At 41.7% G+C, this 21,457-nt stretch overlaps 1 protein-coding gene across 5 annotated transcripts in view; it reads left to right on the top strand.

Annotated features, from left to right (window-relative positions):
• Positions 1–21,457, top strand: part of HSD17B12 (hydroxysteroid 17-beta dehydrogenase 12) — a 65,755-nt gene that overhangs the window by 24,683 nt on the left and 19,615 nt on the right. For all 5 annotated transcript variants that reach the window (XM_035327697.1, XM_035327700.1, XM_035327701.1 and 2 more), the window contains exons 4-6: positions 9,108–9,218; positions 13,875–13,939; positions 14,884–14,928. In XM_035327697.1, the coding sequence (XP_035183588.1) occupies positions 9,108–9,218; positions 13,875–13,939; positions 14,884–14,928 (221 nt within the window). The remainder of the gene's footprint in view (positions 1–9,107; positions 9,219–13,874; positions 13,940–14,883; positions 14,929–21,457) is intronic.

The following is a 21,457-nucleotide window of genomic DNA, read 5'->3' as shown; positions in this document are numbered from 1 at the left end:
TTCCCACCAGCTCTGAGAGGCAAGGAGTATTTTAATTTAATAGAAGAGGCTGTGGAGCAGACATATTCGATGAGGAAGGGGACATCTTCTTACTTCTCTTGTGTAGGATTGACAAGGTTCTCTTTCCTGAGCTTAACTTGAAGACTAACTGTATCTGGCAGTTATTTTGACCTTTTGTGATCTACTTCAAGGTAAATTAATGTTTGCAGCCTTCCATCATCTGAGCTAGCTTTGGCTTGTCGTCCTCTGTATCCTCCTATATTTCTTGGACTTGACAAAATGGCTTCAAATATTTTGAACTTGGTGCGCTGAAGTCGCATTTCACATGCTATACCATAAGGGTCTTTGATTCAAAATGAGCTCTTGGTCTTCACTTGGAAAAAGATTCCCTTGGATGAAGTGAAGGTCATTTCCCATGGGTTTGCCAGCCACTTGCTCGAGGAGCAGCTGTCAGGCACTGTAGAGAGCTGAAGGAGGATTCACACTCAAATTTTTATTAATTTTTCAGTAAATAAAATGAGGAACCCTGCATACTACCAACATGACGTGTAAAAGAGTGATTGTGTAGGGAGCTTATTTTTAATTTAAGAGTCCTGCTTCTGTGTTTTTCCCCACAGTCTGTCTTTTTATCTGTTTCTCTTATATTTTCTCAGTGAAACTTGGCCCAGATTTGTGTTTTAAAAAAAAAAAAAAAAAAAACACTGACCAGAATCTTTGAAGAGAAGTATTTGACAGGTGTCCAGCAAACTGCAGAATGCAGTCCTGGAACAAGTCCACCCTTTAGGGGAATTTTGAGGCAGCAGCAAGGTAGGAAGAGCCAAGAGTAAAACGTTCTGCAGGTGACTAGTAAAATTCTTGCAAATCATTGCTTTTTCTTCACACATGGCAAGACCGAGGACTTCTCTTCCAGACAGAAGAACTGGAAGCGTGCTGGCTGTGAGAACGGTGAGACTGCTTCCGTGTGCAGTGTTTGTTGTGTTGATTGCTTGTGAACACACACATTCCAGGAGAAGAAAATGTGTAAAGATTATTTTAATGTGAATTAGGTGCTTTGCATTTCCTTTGCTGACTATAAATTACAGTAGCCTCTTCCGCACCTGAAACTGTGTATATTGTGTCTACAGATTGAGGAATAACTGTGTCCTGTGGGTGTCTTGAGCCATAATATTTTAGCTGCTAGGTAATTAGATTGGTAGGGCAGCTGACTTGCTCAGGAGTTCTGAAATCCTGACTGAAGAAGCAGGAGGAATTAGTTATCCCCACAAACATTCAGGGTCACTGCTGCCTCTGCTTGGCAATAGCGGAGTGGGGAAGAGCTTGCATTTTCTTTAATGCACAGAAACTTAATGACACTCTGCTTAAAAACAACACAAAGAAACCCAACTATTTGTAACGTGCTTTCGTGGATGCCAAAAATGAGAGCTCTTTTTGTTAACGCAAAAGCTGCGATATATTGCTTATCGCTTTCAGCAACAAAGTCAACTTAGTATTACATGGAAAATGAATACTGGATTGTTTTCACTGAGTGGAAGTCTGCATTGCAAATCTGTTTTAAGGCAAAGAGTGGAAGTCATATTGTCTGAGAGATTTAGAATCAGGACTTCTAAGAGGCTCTAGAGGGACCAGTCTCTCTGGCGCAAGGAGAGGACTGGATGCTCCACACAGTGCTGTCTTCCTTCTGCAGCTTCACGACACAGGTGACTTCTTTAGCAAGTTGAATTCCATTACAGCAAGTCCTTTCTGTCTGTCAAAGCTGTAAAAATCCACAGCAGACTTCACAGCTAAAGAAACGCCGATAGCCACTTCTGTGTTTTTCAGGAACACATTGTGGCAAGGAAAATAATGACAGTTACTAGTTCTATGCACAGAAAGGAGAGTCAGTTGATCTGGATTTCACTACAGATTCTTCAGGAAAAAAAAAAAAAAAGATAATTTTTAAAATAGTTCAATTAATGGATACGAGTATGCTAAACAAGTTTTGCAGCCAACATGCGCAATGTTTCCAGTGCTGAACTGTGTGCTATGCTATTTCATGTATTTTATGCAATTATTGGACTAATTAACTATGTATTTTCACTTGCAACTAATGCTTCGGAAAACCCCCAAGTCTGTGCTTTTAAGTGCCAGGCTTTTGACTGCACCTTCTTCTGTGGGTGCCAAATCCAGATGAAACTATCAGGGGCTTAACAAATAGTATTGGATAACTGAGAAACTGTTAGCTTTAATTCATGTGGAGTGACTGACTTAAATGTCCAGAAATTGTCTTGAGAGTAAAGGCATATTTTTTTTGTTAATCCCTAGTTTGATACCTTTGCATGTAGATTTTTATTCACAGTGATTTAAAAAAAAATATCAGTTTTGTATGCATCATGCATATACATTGTCACAATCACACCATAACAGTTGTTATAGGAAGCATTCAAAATGGGCCATGTGCCATTCCTGAAATGGGATGCCATTCCTTCAGTGAGCTAAAAATAGTTTTCTCCATGCCGCATAAAACCCAATACCAACAATGAAGATCAAAAAAAAAAAAAGTCTTGGAGGGGCAGTTGAAAATAGCAGCAGGGAAACAGGAGGGAAGGAACCGAATTTGTGCTGTCTGTCAGTGTAACGTTGATCTTCCCCTACCTCTCCTTGCGCTTACCTCTGGACCAGTCTGCGATTGCACCCTAGAAAATTCTTTGTGGAACTTCAGCCCCAGTGGATATTGTTAGGCAGCATCCAGGACACCTACACACCGTCAAGGTGAGACTGTTGTGGGTGGGCAGCACTCTGACCCGTGCAAGGGCGGTCACGCTGTCTGTCTGTGGGTGCATCTTCCATGCAGACCCATTTCAGCAGACTGGAGCGAGGAGGGGCACACGGCGAGCAGCAGAGCCGTGCTCGTGTTTCCTGCGGAAATAGCGTTGACGTTTGGAAGCGCTGGCCTCGCCTGGCTGCGCAGCCCCCCTGGCTGCTCGCGTGTGCAGCTGTTTTCGCAGGCTGCTCGATGCTGTATTTTTAGTTAGCTGTGTAATTGGGGCAAGCTTGATTTAGGAAAGCTTACAATATTGAGCATAATATTTGGGTGAATGGGCTTATTGATTGATCCTGTGTGTGGCTAAGAATGTTCTTCTGACTTGATAAGTGTATCTTAGAAGTGATGTGTTTTGATGCGATGGGATTCAGGGGAGCAAATAGAGGCAAGTGTTAATAAAGCACGTTTTCCTCCTATATTTTGTAGTAACAGCGCTGTTCAGGCACATTATAAAAACTTAAATGTTCCATATGGCTGAAGGATTTGTGGACTTTGGCTTTAAAATCCATTTTCTGTCTCTTTCAAAGCTGAGAAGTGAGGGATTGATTTGTGTGTGTGTGCTGAAACTTAAAGCTGTATAACCATTTTAACATTATAAATAAGGTCTGACACTTTTTCTGTTCTACACTTGGATGTGATTAGATTAAGTATTCACTTTTTAAAGGACAGTGTGCAATTAGTACAGTGTATAAGGAATTCCCTGGCAGTGTTGCTTGTGTAGTAGCATGAAAGGAATCAGGCCCTATTCTTCAGTGCTTGACCAAATGTGTATACGCATGTGCTCTGAAGAGTGTGTTTCAACACAACAAGTTCTGTTAAATCATAGGTAGGCATCTCATGATGCTATACAGAAACTGATACAGTGTGGTGTTCCTACATGGAGACTTCTGTGCAAAAAAGGTGCAAACAGAGCTTTCTTTTAGGTATATTCCAACTGCTCATTATTCTCTTGGTCTCACTGTTTCAGAGTTTTATAGAAATATCCATGACTTTGGTTGGGGTTTCCATTTGGATACCTATCTGTTGCGGTGTATCTGCTGCCCTTCTGAACACCCATGTTCTCCTGCGTTGTGTCTGTGTTGTGCAGCATCCCTCTGAATTAGGGTCAGCAATGATTCTTCCCTAACTTTGGGGCTGTTCTGCAGGCGCTGGTCTCGTTTCCTCTTCTACTTTTTGCAGGAGAGACAAGTGTGATCTGTCCTTTGGGACAAGGGCCGGTACAGCTGCACAAACAGGACATCGCATCGCCTTCTGAAAGGCCAGTGGCTTAGGTATTCAGTATGTCAGTGGACTTGGTAATTCAAACAAATAAAACACAGGTGATTCCACGGACTTTGCTCTAATCACACTTTTTCCATCTGCGCTGCTGTGATCTCGTTCTGAAGGCCATTGCAGGCTCTCCAGGGTTTCTGCCTTTTTTTTTCTTTTAAATAGGTGTCCCCACGTGCCTCGGTTATTCTGTATTTCACTGTGCCTATATTTTGTGTCCCACTTTAAATATCTTACTCAATGAAGTCCAAGATACTGAGAAACTTAAGACCTTAATTAGCAGCAGGTCACCATTCTTCTGTAAGGCAAGCTCATTCCTTGCAATCCTAAGGTCCTACAAAATGAGCAGACAAAGCTAGGTGTTGTCATACCTGGCTGATTTTAAGGTGCTTCTGTATGGGGAATGACATCAGTGTGTAGCAGCAACCTGCTCTCACCAGCCTGGAAGTTATTTGATGGTCCTGGAAAACAGATTCCGTGTGTACATGGCATTCAGTATGCTACTTCTCTGAACTCTGGAAGGCCCAAAGTGGACACATTCCCGAAAGAAACACCTCTGCCTTAATAAATAAATAAATTGTAGACCCATCTGCAGCCACTCTATAGTCTTAAATTCTTCATATCTGCTGTGCATAGATGCAGTACTAAACACACAGGAGGTTTTCATGTTTTGACTTGATCTCTGTGCTTCTTTAGAATGTATTGCAAGATTACAAACTCTACTTCTAGAGGCTTGGATGCTGGATTAGTGTGAGCCTTGCCACTGCTGTGACACTGGAAATACGAGGTTTTCATTTGTGAATGTTAGTTGAATCACCTTACCTTTACTTGACCAAATTTCTTTCCTGGGTGCTGAGGAGTGGAGAGCTGTTTTTTGTCTCCTGCCACTGCTTTGCTTGCGTCTCTGTGACCATCCTGAAGCTAAGGACCAAGTGAAACTCCTGTTACATTTCTGCAAGCAGTTTTTCTACCATGTCACTGTGGCAGTGATGTTTCTATCAGACTGAATGTAAACAGATGAAATGCTCCTGTTTTAGCAAGAGTTTTTAGATGCAACCCTGAGCTTGCAGTCACTGTTCCCAATACCTCCTTAGTGTGGACCTCAGATGCTTGATCCTGGACTTTTGTGTTTCAAAGCTGCCTGGATTTGTTTCAAAATATGCAGCATAAATCATGCTGCTGTAGCCAAATGCTTTTAACATTATTATTATTATTTTTCTTCATGGACAAGCTTCTAGTTTTCCTGTTCTTGCAGGGTTTTTGACCCCAGATCCCATTAACATTGATGCTGTCTCTGTCATGTAAAAGCGCTGCTTCTCCTGACCACCAGGCTGAGGTCTGCTTGCATTTGCAGCGAGGTACACAGGGCTGCTCCTCTGGGCAAACAGTCTTTCAAGCACTGTTTATTTGGGTGTAAAAACTTCATTTCTTTAACATTTTTTTAGCTTGTCAACCAAGATGTCAGCTTAGGGAGGGCTGCTGCTTTCAACTACTTAGGTTTCCAAAAAAAATAAACTTGAAAGTTTTACCTCCTAGCCACTTTACAGTACTTTATTGGTCTTTATTTAGGGTGTAGATCACTGTATCATCTAAAGATCGCTGTAGCATCTAACTGCCCATTTTTGTAATTCCAGTGTGATCCTTTTTATCTGGTGCTCTAGGTACCATGGTACCATTTTGCACCTGAATTTTCCTGTAACAACGGTGTGCTGCAGTTTGTTAATCATTTAGTTTTTTGTTTTCCTTGCATACCAAGGATATGTTTTCTGTAAGTCAGACCCACATCTGGCCTTTGGAGTTACCTGAAAAATAGATAATAGCTTTTGCTTCACCTAGTGAGGTTGTAACTTCTCATTTTATAGATGAGAAATCTGGTTTTGTGTCTTCCTTGCAGCTGCTCAGGATGGTGCTGGTGTGGTTTCTGCCACGGAGTTGTCCTTTCTCTACTTTTATCTTCATCTCTCTGCTGCCCCAGTTCCGCCTGCTTCTGTTCCACCTGCTTGCTGAAGTGCACCACGCTCTCTCCCTTGAGTAGTACTCCCCTTTTAACGCTGCATTCTTCACTTCTGGTCCTGCTGACCATGAACTAACTTCTAATGGCACCTGGAGATCTCCTCTGGGCCTCCTAGGCTTCATCTGCTCGTTAGCAGTCTTTGTGTAGTTACCTTGCTTTTGTAAGTAAACAGTAATGTCACATCTGTGTAGGAGTAGACGTTATTTTCCTGTGAACTGCTGATGACTTAAATCACGTATGAATAAATGAATATTTTTTTAGTTAATATCCTGAACTTGCCAATTTACTTTCTGATTTTAATGTGTCAGGCTGAGTCTCCAATCAAGTTTGCTCTCCAGAACTTCCATGATCTTTAATTTTTTTATACAACATTGTCTAAAACCAGGAGTTGATGAAGACTATGCGACCTGAACTAATAGAATAGCACATCATTTCTTTTCCAAGTGCGAGTGTATTCAGTCCTGTGCTAAGAAGCATCTGAAGCACCGGTCCCAAGGACGAAACACCAGATTCGCTGCACACGCAGGCACATAATATCAGCTGCTTCAGATGTTTTGGTTGCTGATTGCAAAAAATGGTTTGTCCTTCTTTCTTTCCCTGTGGCCCCTGAGTACCTCAGTGTCCTCAAGCTGGAAGCTCTGTGAGGGAGTTGAGGTTTTCTCTTCCTGGGTGGAGAAGAGTCCAGTCACTGCTAGTTATCCTCAGTCAGGATGTAGCCTTCTTGCTTCTTCCTCTGTTGCACTTCATCTCAGGCTTTCTGGCAGATAAAACAAGGATATGTGCTACTGTCTTTTCTAGCCCATCTCTTTGAAGGCATTTTAATTGTTAAAATCAAGAAAACTCCCTTTTCTGGTGTTCCTACAGAGCCCCTGATCTGCCCTGCACCTTGTGCTCTGACTACTAGCACAAGCTTGCACAGCAGTGACTTAATGCTGTCTGCATCGTTACTTGACACAGAACCATTTTACCAGACGTCTGCTGCGCTTTTCTCCAGTCAGGTGGGTTTTTGCCACCTATTGCAGGTCCTGGGGCAGAGCGTGGGAACTCGAAAGTGACACAGTGCTGGGCTGCTACATGAAGCGGGGTTGGGTCAGTGCATGGAGTCTGCTGCTGGGGCAGGAAAATCTGGAGTGTCTGGAGCGAGCAGCCACACAAAGGCTGTGTCCTCTGGCCGTAGCAGTATGCGATCATTTGCTTTTTGTGTGCTTTATACGTCCTGCTACCTGCCATCAGCCCACAAAGGGTGCAGCATGTTTTCGTAGGGGCATTGCGCAGCTACCTTGAATGCAGTGGCTAATTTTCTGAAGGCTTGGAGAAGCGATCGCATGCGTGCAGTGGTGTGAGGGCTTTTTCTCTTTTTTCTATTTATAGCATTAGGTCCTAAGATTTTTTTCTTAACTCTACCTCTCAGCATCTCTGTAGCAGTTTCAAAAAGCATAGAGGATAAATCGGTAACAATCCTAATGAAGAGTGTTTATCTTAGAAGGGCCAGGAACGACTGAGCAAATCTGTGAGGATGGTGTTCGGGTCCTTTAAACAACTTGCATTTCACCAAGCATCTGAACGGCTGTGAAGACAGCTGCAGATACAGTAAAACAGTTAAAAATGGCACGTGTGTGGAAGTGTTTTCCTTCGGTTTTGCCCGCCCAGTCCCCTTGTACATGTTTGATGTGTCTACAACGTTGCCTTTAATTCCGCGTCCTGTAAGAATTTGAATGTGTATGTTAAATATTAGAACAGCTGTGTCCAAAAATAGAACATCCCCCCCGCCCCCCCCCCCCCCCAAATGTTGAACTTGATTTTCTTCTGACGCGATCACAAGGCTGCTGCTGCAGTAGGGGCTTAATGCTATTTACGTCGTCATTCCACATAGCAACATCTCCCGGGGGATTTTTAAACAATGCAGCTGTTCACGAGAGATGAAGGGGTTGAGGGGTGGGGAGAGGGAAAGGAGGAGAAATAATTTCATCTGCCAGGAGGGATGTTGGCGGGGGAAGGGAGGCAGCCGGAGCCCGGCGAGTTCGGTGGATTCATGATTCTGCATGAATGGACGGCAGAATCCTGGGAGCTGCGACTTCCCCTGAATGGGAAAGAGCATCACGGGAAGCTGGCTGCTTCTAATCTTTTTGTGAATGATTCTTTTCCTTCAAATTGACACCACGTTTATGAATGGCCGTGGGGGCAAAATGCTGCAAAATCCTGCCTGAGATGTATACAGCTGCCCTGGGGAGCGCCGGGGTGGGAAGTCAGGCGCAGCCAAACTCAGAAATGCCTCAGCGTTAGGCTGCTGGGTTGCTCTTTTGAAGTCCGAGAGGACATCATACTGATGTCAATTAAATGTAATTAATCTGGCTTGATGGAGGCGGAATCGCTCTTTACATGAGGAAGTCTTAATACTTGCTTCCCTTTTCTATTTCAAAGTGCAGTTGGTTGTACTTTCCCTGTTGTGTTAAAGGAGGAGATAAGAGCGTATTGGAATGGTTTTAGAGTGACTGAACTCACAGCTCTGCTCTCGTTCACCCACGGGTTCCCTGTTCTCGCTGTGTTCAAAACACTAAATATTTGAAACGTTTCATGGCATCGGGAGTGAGAATGCAAATGGAGGGCAATACAGAATAGTTTTGCTCGATCTGAAGCCACTCATTTACCATTTGCCATAAGCTGGAAAAAAGTGTCCTTGTCAAATTGTACTTGGGCACTGTGTACGTGTATTTTCTGATTTCAGCATTTTTTGGCTTCTGTGCAAACCTGTATAATTTGTTTTCTTGCCATTTTCACGGTCCCTTACAAACAAAACGTGCTGAATCACTTGAGAATGTACGTTCTCACCAGAAGTAGCTTAATGTTGCAAACTTCTTGTGCAGGCTACATCAAAATTTAAGGATTCCTGTTGAAGACATGAAAACGTTAGTGTAATATTAGCTATTTAAAATAATGTTGTGTAAAACCACAATACCTGATGTATTATTACTGTTTGAATGGTAATTCAACTACTTCACACATTTAAACTTTTTTTTTTCCTAGCGGAGCAGTACGATGTGGAAACAAAAGTTATTGTGGCAGACTTTGGAGAGAGAGAAGATATTTACGATAGAATCAAAGCGGGACTGGAAGGCCTGGAGATCGGTGTTTTAGGTTTGTATCTCGTCTTTCTCAATCTTTCAAGCTTACTGACTTCTTCACATTTTAATTTTTTTTGAAAACAATTCATGAAAACTAATCATCTGCCTGACTAAAACTACGTCACTGTATGCTCAGTATGCTTTTTTAGCTCCCCGATGATGCACTACACGAGCTGGTGCTTGCATGTGTGCTCAGGTTCTAGGAACTGAGGCTTATTGAGTGTTTATGATGTGTTATTCTGCAATTGTTAAAGGCTCCTTTAGCTTGTGACTGCATGCACAGTTACTTGACCCAGTGCCATCTCAGAATCCGAGCAAGCTCTAGATACTTAGATTCAGCTTAGCAGTAGAGCCCTATGGGAGAACTGGCAACTCTTAATTAAAGAGCTGTTGAAATTTAATCATTAGACTATAGCATCAAGTAACTGTCTCCTGTCTCAAAAGTTTTAAGTGCATTCTGGTCGTGTTGGGAAGCCAGTGTCCTTCTGCTCGCAGCAGCACAATACGCCCGAGCATGGCCTGTGATGGTGCAGCAGGGTAGGTGTTACGGGAGTCCTTGAAAAGACAAGGTGATCCCTCCTGTTACGTAGCAGAACGTAGAGCTGAAGTCATTTTGGGAAGGTGTCTATCGTGAGTTAAGAGGAATTTAGCCATAACCGTGGTTTACCTGAATGTTACCTGAGCTGTGGGGCAGGGACGGTTTTGTTGTTTGTTTTTTTTTTTTCCTGGTTCTTTCTGTAGAAGCACACATACCTGTGCATAGCCTAAACTTCTACAGTTTCTCAGTATGGGGATGGGAACCTCTCATGCTAAACATAAGGCATGGCATTTTTTATGAAGTCCCGTGGCTCAGATGCCTGCCAGTATGTCATCTGTTTAAGTTATTTTGTTACTACAAAACTCATTTTACTAAGCCAAAGTGCAGTAATTGGAGCTAGAGCTATTCTTTTAAAAGCATGTTTCAAAATAAATTTGTCACGTGGTAATATTGTATATGAGCTCTGTTTCTAATAGATGGATCTTGCTTTATGATGCCTGCAAATAATGCCCAAGAAAATAGTATACATAAAAACTCAATTTAAAAATGCTGTAATTAAATGATGAAGCACAGAATGTTCCCTAATACTTCTGACAGATTTGAGTACGTGCAACTCATGACATCCCGTATTTAATTACTATAAAAATTCAAATCCACCTAAAATTGGAGTACGGGCAGCTGCCAACATCTCCCCAACGTGTTGCCTGTACAGTAGTTATGATAGAGCTGTGGATACCTCGGTTTTTCTATCTGAAGGAAATAATTTCCGAAGAAACTTTGAGGATTAATGTTTATTCTGATCTGTTGTAAGCAGTCTGTCACATAGCAATTGTGACAGAATAGTGTATCATGTAGATACTTCAAAATCCAGCAAATCTTTTACTATGTGAGGTACGTATACAAGCTGAAAAGGCTTTTTTATTTGTTAGGCTGTGCTAAAGTTACGGTGATGCACAGAATCATGAAAATCTGACTTTTTATAGACTTCGGGCACGAAAGCAGTGAATTTGTTTCAATTTTTGTTGTCAGCTTACTACAGGAAAATGGCATTCTTCAAACAGAGCTTGGTTATTTGCACAAGTACCTTGACTAAAAACATGGTAAAAATAGCAACTAAATGCTCGAGAGTCGTGTGTTCTCTAGCTGAGTTCTTTCACCATTTTCTTGCAGCCCTTGCCAATGCAGGTTTACAGATGCCTTTTTTTCTGGCTAAGCAGGATGTTCACTTGCAATTTTAGTAGGTCTTATGCTTGAGATCATCAGATTACATGATACGTAGGATTTTTTCTTTCCCCAGATATAGCTGTATTAACACAAACCACTTAGCAGTGTAATTTTTCAGCACAGACTATGACTACTCTAGGAAGACCAGATTTAATTTTTTTCATGGCAATGAAATTTCATGCTTTAGCGCCTTATATTTAAAATTTTGTAGCGTTTGTTGCAATCAAGAATATAGCTTTTGCAAATCTGTGTTTTGCATGTCTTTGTGAGGAGAAACATGGGTTTAAATGAGAAGAACCACGAGGGATGAGTTGTCAGGTTGCAGCATATTTTCTTCTTTTACATCTCATCTAGAAGAATATCTATGAGAACCCTTGGCAGTATAGCACAGTTGATGATCTATGGTAATTATTTTTTAACCTTGCACTTAGACACAGGAATCTCCACATATACTGCTGAAGATTGAGCTTCTGATTATATAGTTGCACCGAGTCTAACTAAAGAACTTACAGATTGAAATCCTTGTAAACTTCTTATTTGGAAGCTTCTTCTCACCCACGTACGAAGGCTAAAAGAGTTTGCATAATGTTTTTGCTGTGTGTTCAAAACAGCGTCTGTCAGTGACTTCGAACATGTGCTAGCTACAGCAATATGTTAAACAAGCAGAGGTGGGAAATCTTTCTTTTGCTGTTCTTAAATCCCTGTCATTCTTGAAACGAGTTAGAGCTGGACAGCATCTTATCCTGTTGCTATCCAGTTCTTTTGGGGTAAAATATGCCTTTACAAACTGAAAACCATTAAATAAAAATCTGCTCCAAACTACAGCAGAATATCATCTGGTAGAAAAACGATGGCTAAAACTGGAAGGGTACATAACTGGGTCGCAGTTTCTAGTAAGGGGTGTGAATTTTGTGCAACCATCCCTGTAACACAAGTCACAGGCGATATGCTGGATTTAGAAAGAACAACCAAAGATAGTCCCAAAACTCTGCTGCAGTTCATGGCAAAAATCCTTTCCAGAGAGATGGACTGAAAAATGGTTTAATATAGGATGAAAACCAGAGGAAGAATCTTCTCTTTTGCTCTGGAAATAGCAGGGTTGGACCGTGCTCCTTCTTACAACTTTTGTCTCTAAATGTAACAAACATCTGTCAGGAATTTGTCAAACCCTATTCTTCTTGATTCTTTCTAAAGATTATCCAAAAGTTGAAATTTTAAAGCACATTATGACAAATCAGCTAAGGGTTTCCATAGATATACCGAGAGGTCTGGGGTAAAAGTGCCGTTGTTTGAGAGAATCTGTGAATGAAGCATGCGAACTCGTGCCAGAATCTGTTCTGCGTGTTGCCTGCATGTCCTGAACGTCTGCTGATGCTTACATAGCTTTCAGGTTGGGTGTAAAAATTACAGCTTTTGGCACAGGTGTACGGGCTGTGCAAAAACAACCTGAACCGACCACAGGCAAAAAAAAAAAAAAAAAAAAAAGCATCAGTACCTTTTAGCTGTGTTTCTTACCCCCCTTTAGACTCTACCCTAGAGGTGAGCATTGCTGCTGAGCATATATAGCACTTCAGGATTCTCTGGGGTGTAAGACGCTATATAAATGTAAAATGTTGCCACAGCAACCAAATGTCACAAGATTCACTTGCGTAAGATGAACAACAGATACTTAGGAAACGGAGATCCCATTTGCTTGTTTTTTTTTTTTTTTTTTTTTTTCTTTTTGTCTCCATACCAATCTGCTTTATTAAGTTTGAATAAACTGAGGCTGCAGAGCTGCATTGTTTCCTAATGATAGCAGAAGTTTTCCACTACTTGGGTTGAGACTGGAGAATGAATGCTGGTTTCAGGTCTCTGAATAAAACCTTGCCAGTCTGAAGTGTTGTGGTGAAGGGAGAAAAAATCAGGTTTAAGTAATTAATACATTCAGTTAATTTTAATGCTGCCAGTGGGGAGGGATTTTGCAGATCTGAGGAGCGTGGGGGGGGGACAGGAGAGCAGCTTACTGCGATGGATCTCCATGTAGCAGGTCTGCGAACGCCCAGCGAGAGCAAACCAGGAACCATTTCTAAAGGCAGAGGCTCTGTCAAAAACACAGGCTGCTTAATGTACGGAGACTGTCATTAATGTGATTTCTCCTCACTCGGAGCTGTGCCTCCTCCTTCCCCCAGCCTCTCGGGGAGCGCTGCAGCGCCTGGGCTCTTGCTGCCACCTACTGTCCTCTCCTCTCCTGTCCTCCCTTCTCTGCTGTCCTGCTCGCAGGCAGCAGTGTATTTCCTTCCTGGGACTCTCCTGGGCAAAACCCAACTGGCGTGTTGTTTTTCCACCCCAGTCTAAGACCGAGGAGGGTTTTGGTGTGTGTCCCATAGCTGCCATCAACCTGCATGCCTTGCTACAGGTGGGGAACAGAGCAAACGTCCCCAAAAAGTATTGAGGGATCTTAACGGGAGACTTCTCCCTCTTATTTTTGCTTGGTTCATATTTATTTATTGAAAAAGATGCTGAACGGCTTCACCGAATGTCCTGCCATGCACTGGGAGCTTTCCTTTGGCGAGAAGCTCCGTTTCTGTGGCTGCAGTGCCTGCTACAGCAGTGGAGCTCGTCTGCCAGCACGGCATCTCCGCCAGGGGAGGTGGTCCTCTGCTGTGCTGGGGGCAGCAGCGCCAGAGGCGTGTGGTGGGCTGGTTGGGACCCCACGTAAACAATTGCAGTAACATTTGTGTTAAAAACGCCTTGCATACTTGTTCTTGCATCCCGCTCGTGTACAAGTGGGTTTGCGGTTAAGGAAACTTGACCGAAGGGTTTGACTGCAACATTTTAAGAGTGTTACTTGAAAGTCACACGTAGAACATCAGAAATCACATAGGTTTGAAGCAATTTGAGTAAAACTCCTTGCTTCCATTTCAGTAAACAACGTGGGAATTTCATATTCATATCCTGAATATTTCATTGATGTTCCAGACCTGGATAAGGTAAGTGGTTTTTCTGGTGCTTTGCAGTCTTCTCATTGTTAGCACTCAGTGCTTAATGGTTAAGGCAAAAGTACTGAGATTTGGTGAAGGTACACAAAGAAAATCAGGGTTTTCTGATTAGAGTTAAGCCATAAGGTTCTAAGAGTCTTACATAGGCAACATAGTACAACTGAGATGATAGCAGTCTCAGTTTTTGAGCATTGTTTTTTATATGTCAGATGAAGAGCCATGGAAGAGTGCATTTCTATTTCAGACAGATGCTCTGGTCAGTAACTGAACACCACTCTTGTCCGTGGTCTCATCTGGCTGTTGTTCTTGAGCTGCTTTCGCTTGTAGGGTGATTTTTAAGTGATTGAAGGGAATTAAGCAACCTCATGAATGGTGGCTGTATATTCCAGAACACTGTTCTGAAACTTAAATGTGACTCGATCAGATGTAGAGACAACTGTGTTTGCATTGAGTTCTTTGTAATTGCAGGTTTTGAATGCTTTCGCTGGTATATGACTGTTTCCAAATCCTCTCTGTAGCTAACTGTATACATTGTGGTTTGGGGCTTTCTGCTTAGAAAATTAAGCACTGAAACAACGTTATGAAGCGGTGAGGAGCACAATATAAACATGTATATATGAACATGTCTGAAATATCAGAATTTATTAAAGTTCATAAATACTGCAAATGGTGTTAGGAAATGCAGTGTCAATGAGATACATCTGTGCTGGGTTTTATTAGCAGGAGTCCCTATTCAGGGATAAAACTTGGTCAAAAGCAATTCAGAGACTGCTCTGGAAGTCTGTCACTGCTCCCGATACTAAAGTAAGAAGGCACAAAGTAAAGGTGGATGTAGAAGAGTAAGGTTTAATTCATCCTAGCACTTGCAACCCAGTGGGTGTGTAAATATCATTCAACAAGCTTACAACAAAACACGAATCTTTGCTTTCTTGCAGACAATTGACCAAATGATCAACATTAACATCATGTCTGTTTGTAAGGTAAGCTACCTGTTACCAACACTTGTTCTGGAAGTCTTAATTCAAAACCAGTATACAACTCTAATTCAGTTTTCAGAAGCAGTTGCTTTCACCTGCTGGGCCACGGGTTCATTTTTCATCTTAGAGTAACCTAGAATTTATGGTTCTTGTAGCGGAATATTCTGATTGTTGTGCAGAATATAATTTGTTACAAAGATAATTCTTAGTTATTTAGAAGAGCAAGGTGCGTAAACAAAACAACAACTTAATGCTTCTTCATGCTTGTTGGTATGATTCTTCCTGTAAATCCTTAATTTTTCTCCCTCTGTATCCATGTTTTGTGGGGTAGGCACCGTGATCACTGCATGTGTCAGGTTTTCGTACGCTGGTGTGAAGCGGTACATAGATGTTTACTGCAAAATACAAGAGGAGGAAGAAAACCCAAATTTACAGAACTGTGTTAACTTTTGAAGTATAACTTTCCCTTTTTGATGTTTAAGCTGATGTTTTTATTGGGAAGAAATCAACAGCAGTTCAAGCCAAAACACTTAACATTTATTAAAAGGTAGTCCATTGAGACATGAGTTTTTCATCCTTGTACCCCAAAGCTAAACAATGGGCAGGGCTAATAGCAGCTGCTTACCATGACATGGGAAGTTACTAAGTGTATTGGGAAACAATGCTGAAGACACTCCCTTGTATTAGTCACTGCTAAACCTTAACTTTCTCTTCTGCATAACAAAAAGCTCACGTCTCCAGCAGCTGAGGGTTAACCTTTTGCTTCGAAGCCAAAATGTTAGGTGCTTCAAAGGTGGCTTGAAAAACTTGACTTTCTTGCAGCTGTTCTGATTAGGTCAAGTCCTGAATTCATCTAGCATGGTGCCCTAGTAGGGGAGTCTAAGTTGCAGGTATCTTGTTTCTGTGTGAGCACAGGACCTTGGAAAACAATGCCTCTAGGATTTTCACACCTCGCTTAAACAACAGTGTAGTGAAAAATGCAACCTTTGCATGACTGAACTGGGACAGCAGCTTGCTGCTGCTAACTTCCACTTCTGTGTGCATTTATTTGGCTTGTTACAACTAACTACTTCTTGCAAAGTTAGACGTGCTACAACAGGAGGTCTTCAGCAACTTTTCCACTTTATAAACACAGCTAATGTGACAAGCACCAGTTTTAGTTGGCCCACAGGGTTTGCAGGCCATGGGGTCTTGTGGCACTCCTGCAAGACTTTCATCAGAGAAGTCAGTTATTGGTGGCCACCTTTGAAAGTTTCTCCTACAGACACTATTTAGCAGACTTTTTTTTTTTAATATTAACACAGTTACACCAGGTGTAATCAGCAAAGTGCTAAGGTGTGACATCTGTGCTGTGCCAGCAGAGGGAGTGCACTATTCAGTGATTAAAGAATTTGGGGTGTCAGCCCTCCTGAAAACGTTTCCTTAGACTAGGAAAGTTTCAGCTGAGCTATTTTAATATGTTCTTCTGAAGATGGTAGACTGGAATAATTTGAGGCCTGCTTTGTTGGATGTGTACCCAAAATTCCAGAGACGCAGCCAGATTATATTGGTTTCTAGAATGAATTAGCACTGCTTTGAGTCTCCGTGCTTATCATCAGTGATATCCAACTAAAGTTAACAACAAAAATATGTCATTTCTTTTCTGGTAAAATTTTCAGTATGTGAGCATCTTCACGTTATAATGTGGTTGTTTCCACGTGTAAAAATGTACTGTCTATTTGCTGTGAAGCTAGTCTGTTAATAGTATTTTTCCATTTGTTTGAAAACTTTTTCTTGACCGTGAGCAGCTCATGCTACTGGGTATAATCAGAGTTTGAGCATAAGCTTCCAGGCTTGAAAATGTTCCTCCTGCATGAGCCTGTTGTGTAATTAAACAGTAGGCATGCCAGATGCTTACTGTTTTGGGGAGAGGAGCACATTAGAGATATGTACCATCTGTAAGTCATTTTTTCAGGAGAACCCATAGAAATAGAGAATCGTGGTAGGAGACAATTTCACGAAAAATCTGTGCGTCCTTTTCCTTAGGTTTTGGGGACAAAACCCTGTGAACGCTTACTTCAGGGTTTTATGGTGATAACACCTCTTATCCAGGGGTATAAGTTGGTGTGTTGCTTCTAAAAAAGAAGTCTCCCTTCTTGCCTGATTAAAAACATGGTGTTTAGGAGGGAAGAAAGGACTGAAGCAAGGAGGTGAAGGTCTGATGAAGGGAGAAGGTACAGAAGAGGCAAAGCAGGTTGTGCTGGTACACATTCAGGCTCCACTCACAGTGTCTCCACATCCTCATCAGAGGTGTCACATAAATTGTCCGCTTAGGTTCTGGAACATAGCTACCCACTTCATTTCCTTTGGGAGGAAGCCTCCTCAGTGCATAAAATGAAGTAGTATCTTCTTAGTAACCTGCACCACATGCCATCAGCAACACCTCTGTAGGACACCACGACTTTCCTGGCACGTGTCAAATAGCTCAACTTCACTTCTAGCTAAATCACTTCTTATGCTTGAAGTGGGAAATTTAAGATATTCAGCATAGTTCGATTCTGCAGAAATGTTAAGGTCTGTTCCGTTGCCACAAGTGTAAGCATTTTTGAAATGTAACACTCACTCACCCCTTCCCTTCTGACCCTCTATCTCTTTGTTGAGCGGCTCACTGGATTTCCTAGGGGATAAGCGCCATGTAGGAGGGGTTACACAGAGAGAAGACCCATCTTAACCTCACAGGATAAATTACCAGCCTGGTTGGTTCTGCTGCTTAACCCTTTTGCCAGTGTTAGTCTCTAATGCGATACAACTTTCCTCGGTGTTTAAGAACGTGTTTCCTGCCACAGCTTTTAAACATGTTTCTTTCCCAAATCCTGTCCTGTATTGCCTAGCCCTGTCATGTCCTTAAAGCACTGATGGATTAAGTGACCTATGAACCCCACGCTGTTGCAATTTTGGGGCTCAATCAATCTGGCATCAAGTGTTGTGATTACCATGACCTGCCTTCAAAATGCCCTTTAAACCACTGAAGACAAGCTACATAAAACCCACATCTTGGAAAATAGGGGGGCAGGCAACTCATTGCTTGGTGTTAAACAAAATACCAAGTCAAAAGTCTGGGGGTTCTTCACTAACAAGCAAGTGCTGAAGAGCCAAGATTATAGTTGCCCTCTATAGTTCCTTTTTATTAACAGGTGTCTCTTTCTGTTTGCTTCACCTTTGTATGCAGCAGCGCACTTTGATTTCACTTGGAAAAACAATTTGGCTTGATTTGGCTCTTGGATTAAAGTACTGGGAGCCAGGGATGCCAGACTTGCTGTCCAGTGGAAAAAGTGGGCAGGTAATAAGCACAGAGAACAGTTTCTCATGGCTTAGGGAGCTCTTCTTTCTCCTTTGGAAGTCACAAGAGCTACTAAGTATGTGAGAAACAGCAAGTGCGTTATTGGTGTTTGCAGCATCACAATATGCTAATTGCACTGGGAGTGAGGCATAAACTTGTGTTCTCCTGGAAAACGAGTGGGACTAAATAGTTGAGGGAGTGCTGGCTTAGCGCTTGATTAAGCAAGGAGATGAATTGGTTTGAAAGCTATTATGTTGTAGGGGGAATGTGGTTTTCAGGCTTGCAGGCCAGGCTTCAGTTGGAAATTGTCATTAACAGAGGAAGGGAGAGAGTAAATTACAGACACATACATGCCTTGGAGTCTGTGCTAATCTTTGCCTTGATCACCTTACTTGTGCTTTTTACCGAGTGTCAACTACAAAAGGATCATAGGCCTACAAGATCAAGGATTTTTATCATTATTATATTTGAGAAGCTTATAATTTGCTTAAGACTTCAAAATACATAAATAGTCTGTGTTGAACTGAGGTCTGCTGTCAGTTGCCCTCTTAATGGAAGAGGAGGGAAAGGTGAATTGCACCCAGTAGTGAATACTGGGCAGGACAAGGGAAAGACTAGACAATGCCTGAAAAGTCTGAAGTGGAGTTTAGGGGGAAAACAAGCAGCAACCTATACAAAACTGAAAGGAGCGGATGAAGCTGGTCTATTTGAAAAAGAGGGGAAAAAAATCTTTTGTAGAAAGAAGAAAAGCCTGGGGAGCAGTAACTCTGAAAGCCAGCAATCATATTTCTCTGGCATGGGTGTTCAGATGGGCTAGCTCAGCCCACCTACACTGGTACCTTTCCAGAGGTCAGATGACTGTTGCTTGTCCCCTGCTAGAACCATATGTGAATTATTGCATTCACTGCATATTGGAAAGGGCAACAGCAAGAAGAACATAATTCTGAGGGATGTGGCGACGCTGACCTGTGAGAAGAGATCTGCATGTGTGTGCTTATACCATTCTAGTCAAGAGAACTTTTACATTTATATTCAAAGTCATAATCAAACAGGGAAGGTGGTGATTTAGCCAAGTCGATAATGCAGGTTGGTGACAGAGAAGTACAGTTGCCAGTACTGTGAAGAGGAGTAAGTGTTCTGCGAAGGGAGTCATGAATATCCCTGAAATGATCCAGAGGGAGAAATTAGGTGCTGCAGTTGTCCTAGCTTGATGTGCATCATGCTCTTAGGTTCAAAGTCAGCAAGGTGGGAGAGGGAAATGGAGCTGCAGCAAAGACTTTCCAGTAACGGTAAAGGGAAGCAGTTAGGCTTTTTTCTTAAAAGTACAAGCAATGGGTGAGCTTTTTTTTTTTTTTTTTTTTTATATTAGGAAAACCCTTCACTTCTGTGTTTTTTTTTGTAGGTTTGGGGTTGTGAGAAATACACATTGCATTGAAACTTATTTGAGTTATCTTTTTTCCTACACAAATGGGAAAGTTGCTTTGTTGGGGAATTTTCCTCGCAAGCTGGGCACTGAAAGTTTGAGGTTCTAAATAGAGAAATCTTTCCCAGAAGTGTTGCTCAATGGAAAGTCAGTGACAACGAACAGGGCTTGTCGCGTGTTAAGTTCATAGTTCCAGTTGTATATCCTGTGTTTCCCTCTCTGCTTACTGACCTTGCCACGTGGATTATTGCATTATTTTCTGTTGAGCTGACATCAGTTTTACCCTGAGCTGAACAAGAATAGTTTATATTTGTAGAAACTGGCAGGTATGAGCTGCATTAAGAAATTGTTGTTTTGAAGGAGATGCATTATGAAAACTTAATAGTAGATGCTGAGAATAGCTTCATGATCAATTTAACTAATAGTGCACGAATATAATTCCCTAGTTCTTTCAGAGTAAGTCTGCACAGGAGAGTTCCACAGGCACAGTGTCAGTTAACTAATTGTTAAATAGCTCGGTGCTTTTGTGAACTTCTGCCAATCCTCTGCCTGGGCAGTGTTACCTTATGGTAGCAATTACGGTTTTGTACACGAGTGGGTGCATCACAGGGAATTGCTTACCTTTATTAAGGTTATGTTGCTTTGAGTTGTTATAACTTCACCCCAGATCCGCGAATGAAATTTGAAGGAGGCTTCTTAGCTGCATAGCAAAATAAAAACCTTGCCCAAGTTCTCGAGCTTCATCCTTTGTTGTACTTGCACGGGCTTCATTACAGTTCCTTATACCTTTTAGAAGTGGAAAGAGTGGCTTGCAGTCGTAACATCTTACTGCAGAATGATCTGTCTCTGACTGTAGAACAGTGGTATTAAGTTTCTGGCTTTGTATGACAGTTGTGGCACATAAGATGTGAAAGATGACTTTGAGTATTCTACATCAGTTTTTCTTACTGCTTATAGCAGTCTGAGTGAATATCACCTTCAAGGTGTTCTGAACTTCACAAGTCGTCCTTCTTCCCTAAGCTCTGCTGCTGTGTTATTGCTTGGATGAGAGTGAGAAAAGGCTGCAGTTCAGTGATAAATAAGAACGGGAGAATTTATTTCTTCTGAAGAAACACTGGAAATGCATTGTTATAAATTCTAACTATTTGTTGGTCTTCTAATATGAACTTTAAGTGTAGCACCTGTTTCAGAACATAAATCTAACCATATGGCTGTGTCTTTGCAGCTGAAAATAGAAACTTCTGTTTCTCTAGTCTAAAGTAGTCTTCCTTTTTTTTAAAAAAAAAAATTCTTTCCAAAATTAGGGGTAGAAAAGAAAAGTACAAGATAGGTCTGGAGAGGAAGAGTGGACAATGTAACCAGTACTTGCCAGTAATAAATTAATTTGCAGATGCGTGAACATCAAGAAATGACAGCCGCCTTTAAAAGAATGATGAACTGGCTTTAATAAATCTCTCCCACTTGTTACGAGCATCCTGGGATTTATGAGCTAGGAGTTTGTGTGAAAGAAGTTGACTTAAAAATGATACAGCCCTTCTCCTTTTACCTACCAAAACAAATGAAGGAGACACCAAACTCTGTGGTAGCGTTGTTCAGAGTTTTACATGCGTGTATGTGAAATTACTGGGAAAGAAGCCGTACTACTGCTTCATGCTTTGTGCTAAAGATTTTATCAGACTACATAAAACAAGGTACTGACAACTTCTGACATAAAAAAGGCTGTCTTGAGCAAATTTTTCTCACGCATGCACATGCATTCTCACTCTGCTCTAATTCAAACTTTCAGAAAG

The sequence above is a fragment of the Oxyura jamaicensis genome, chromosome 5 (genome assembly GCF_011077185.1).
Source record: "Oxyura jamaicensis isolate SHBP4307 breed ruddy duck chromosome 5, BPBGC_Ojam_1.0, whole genome shotgun sequence".
In the NCBI taxonomy this organism is placed as follows: domain Eukaryota; kingdom Metazoa; phylum Chordata; class Aves; order Anseriformes; family Anatidae; genus Oxyura; species Oxyura jamaicensis.
Note: the sequence above shows the minus strand (reverse complement) of the source record. Positions and strands in the feature narration are given on the sequence as shown.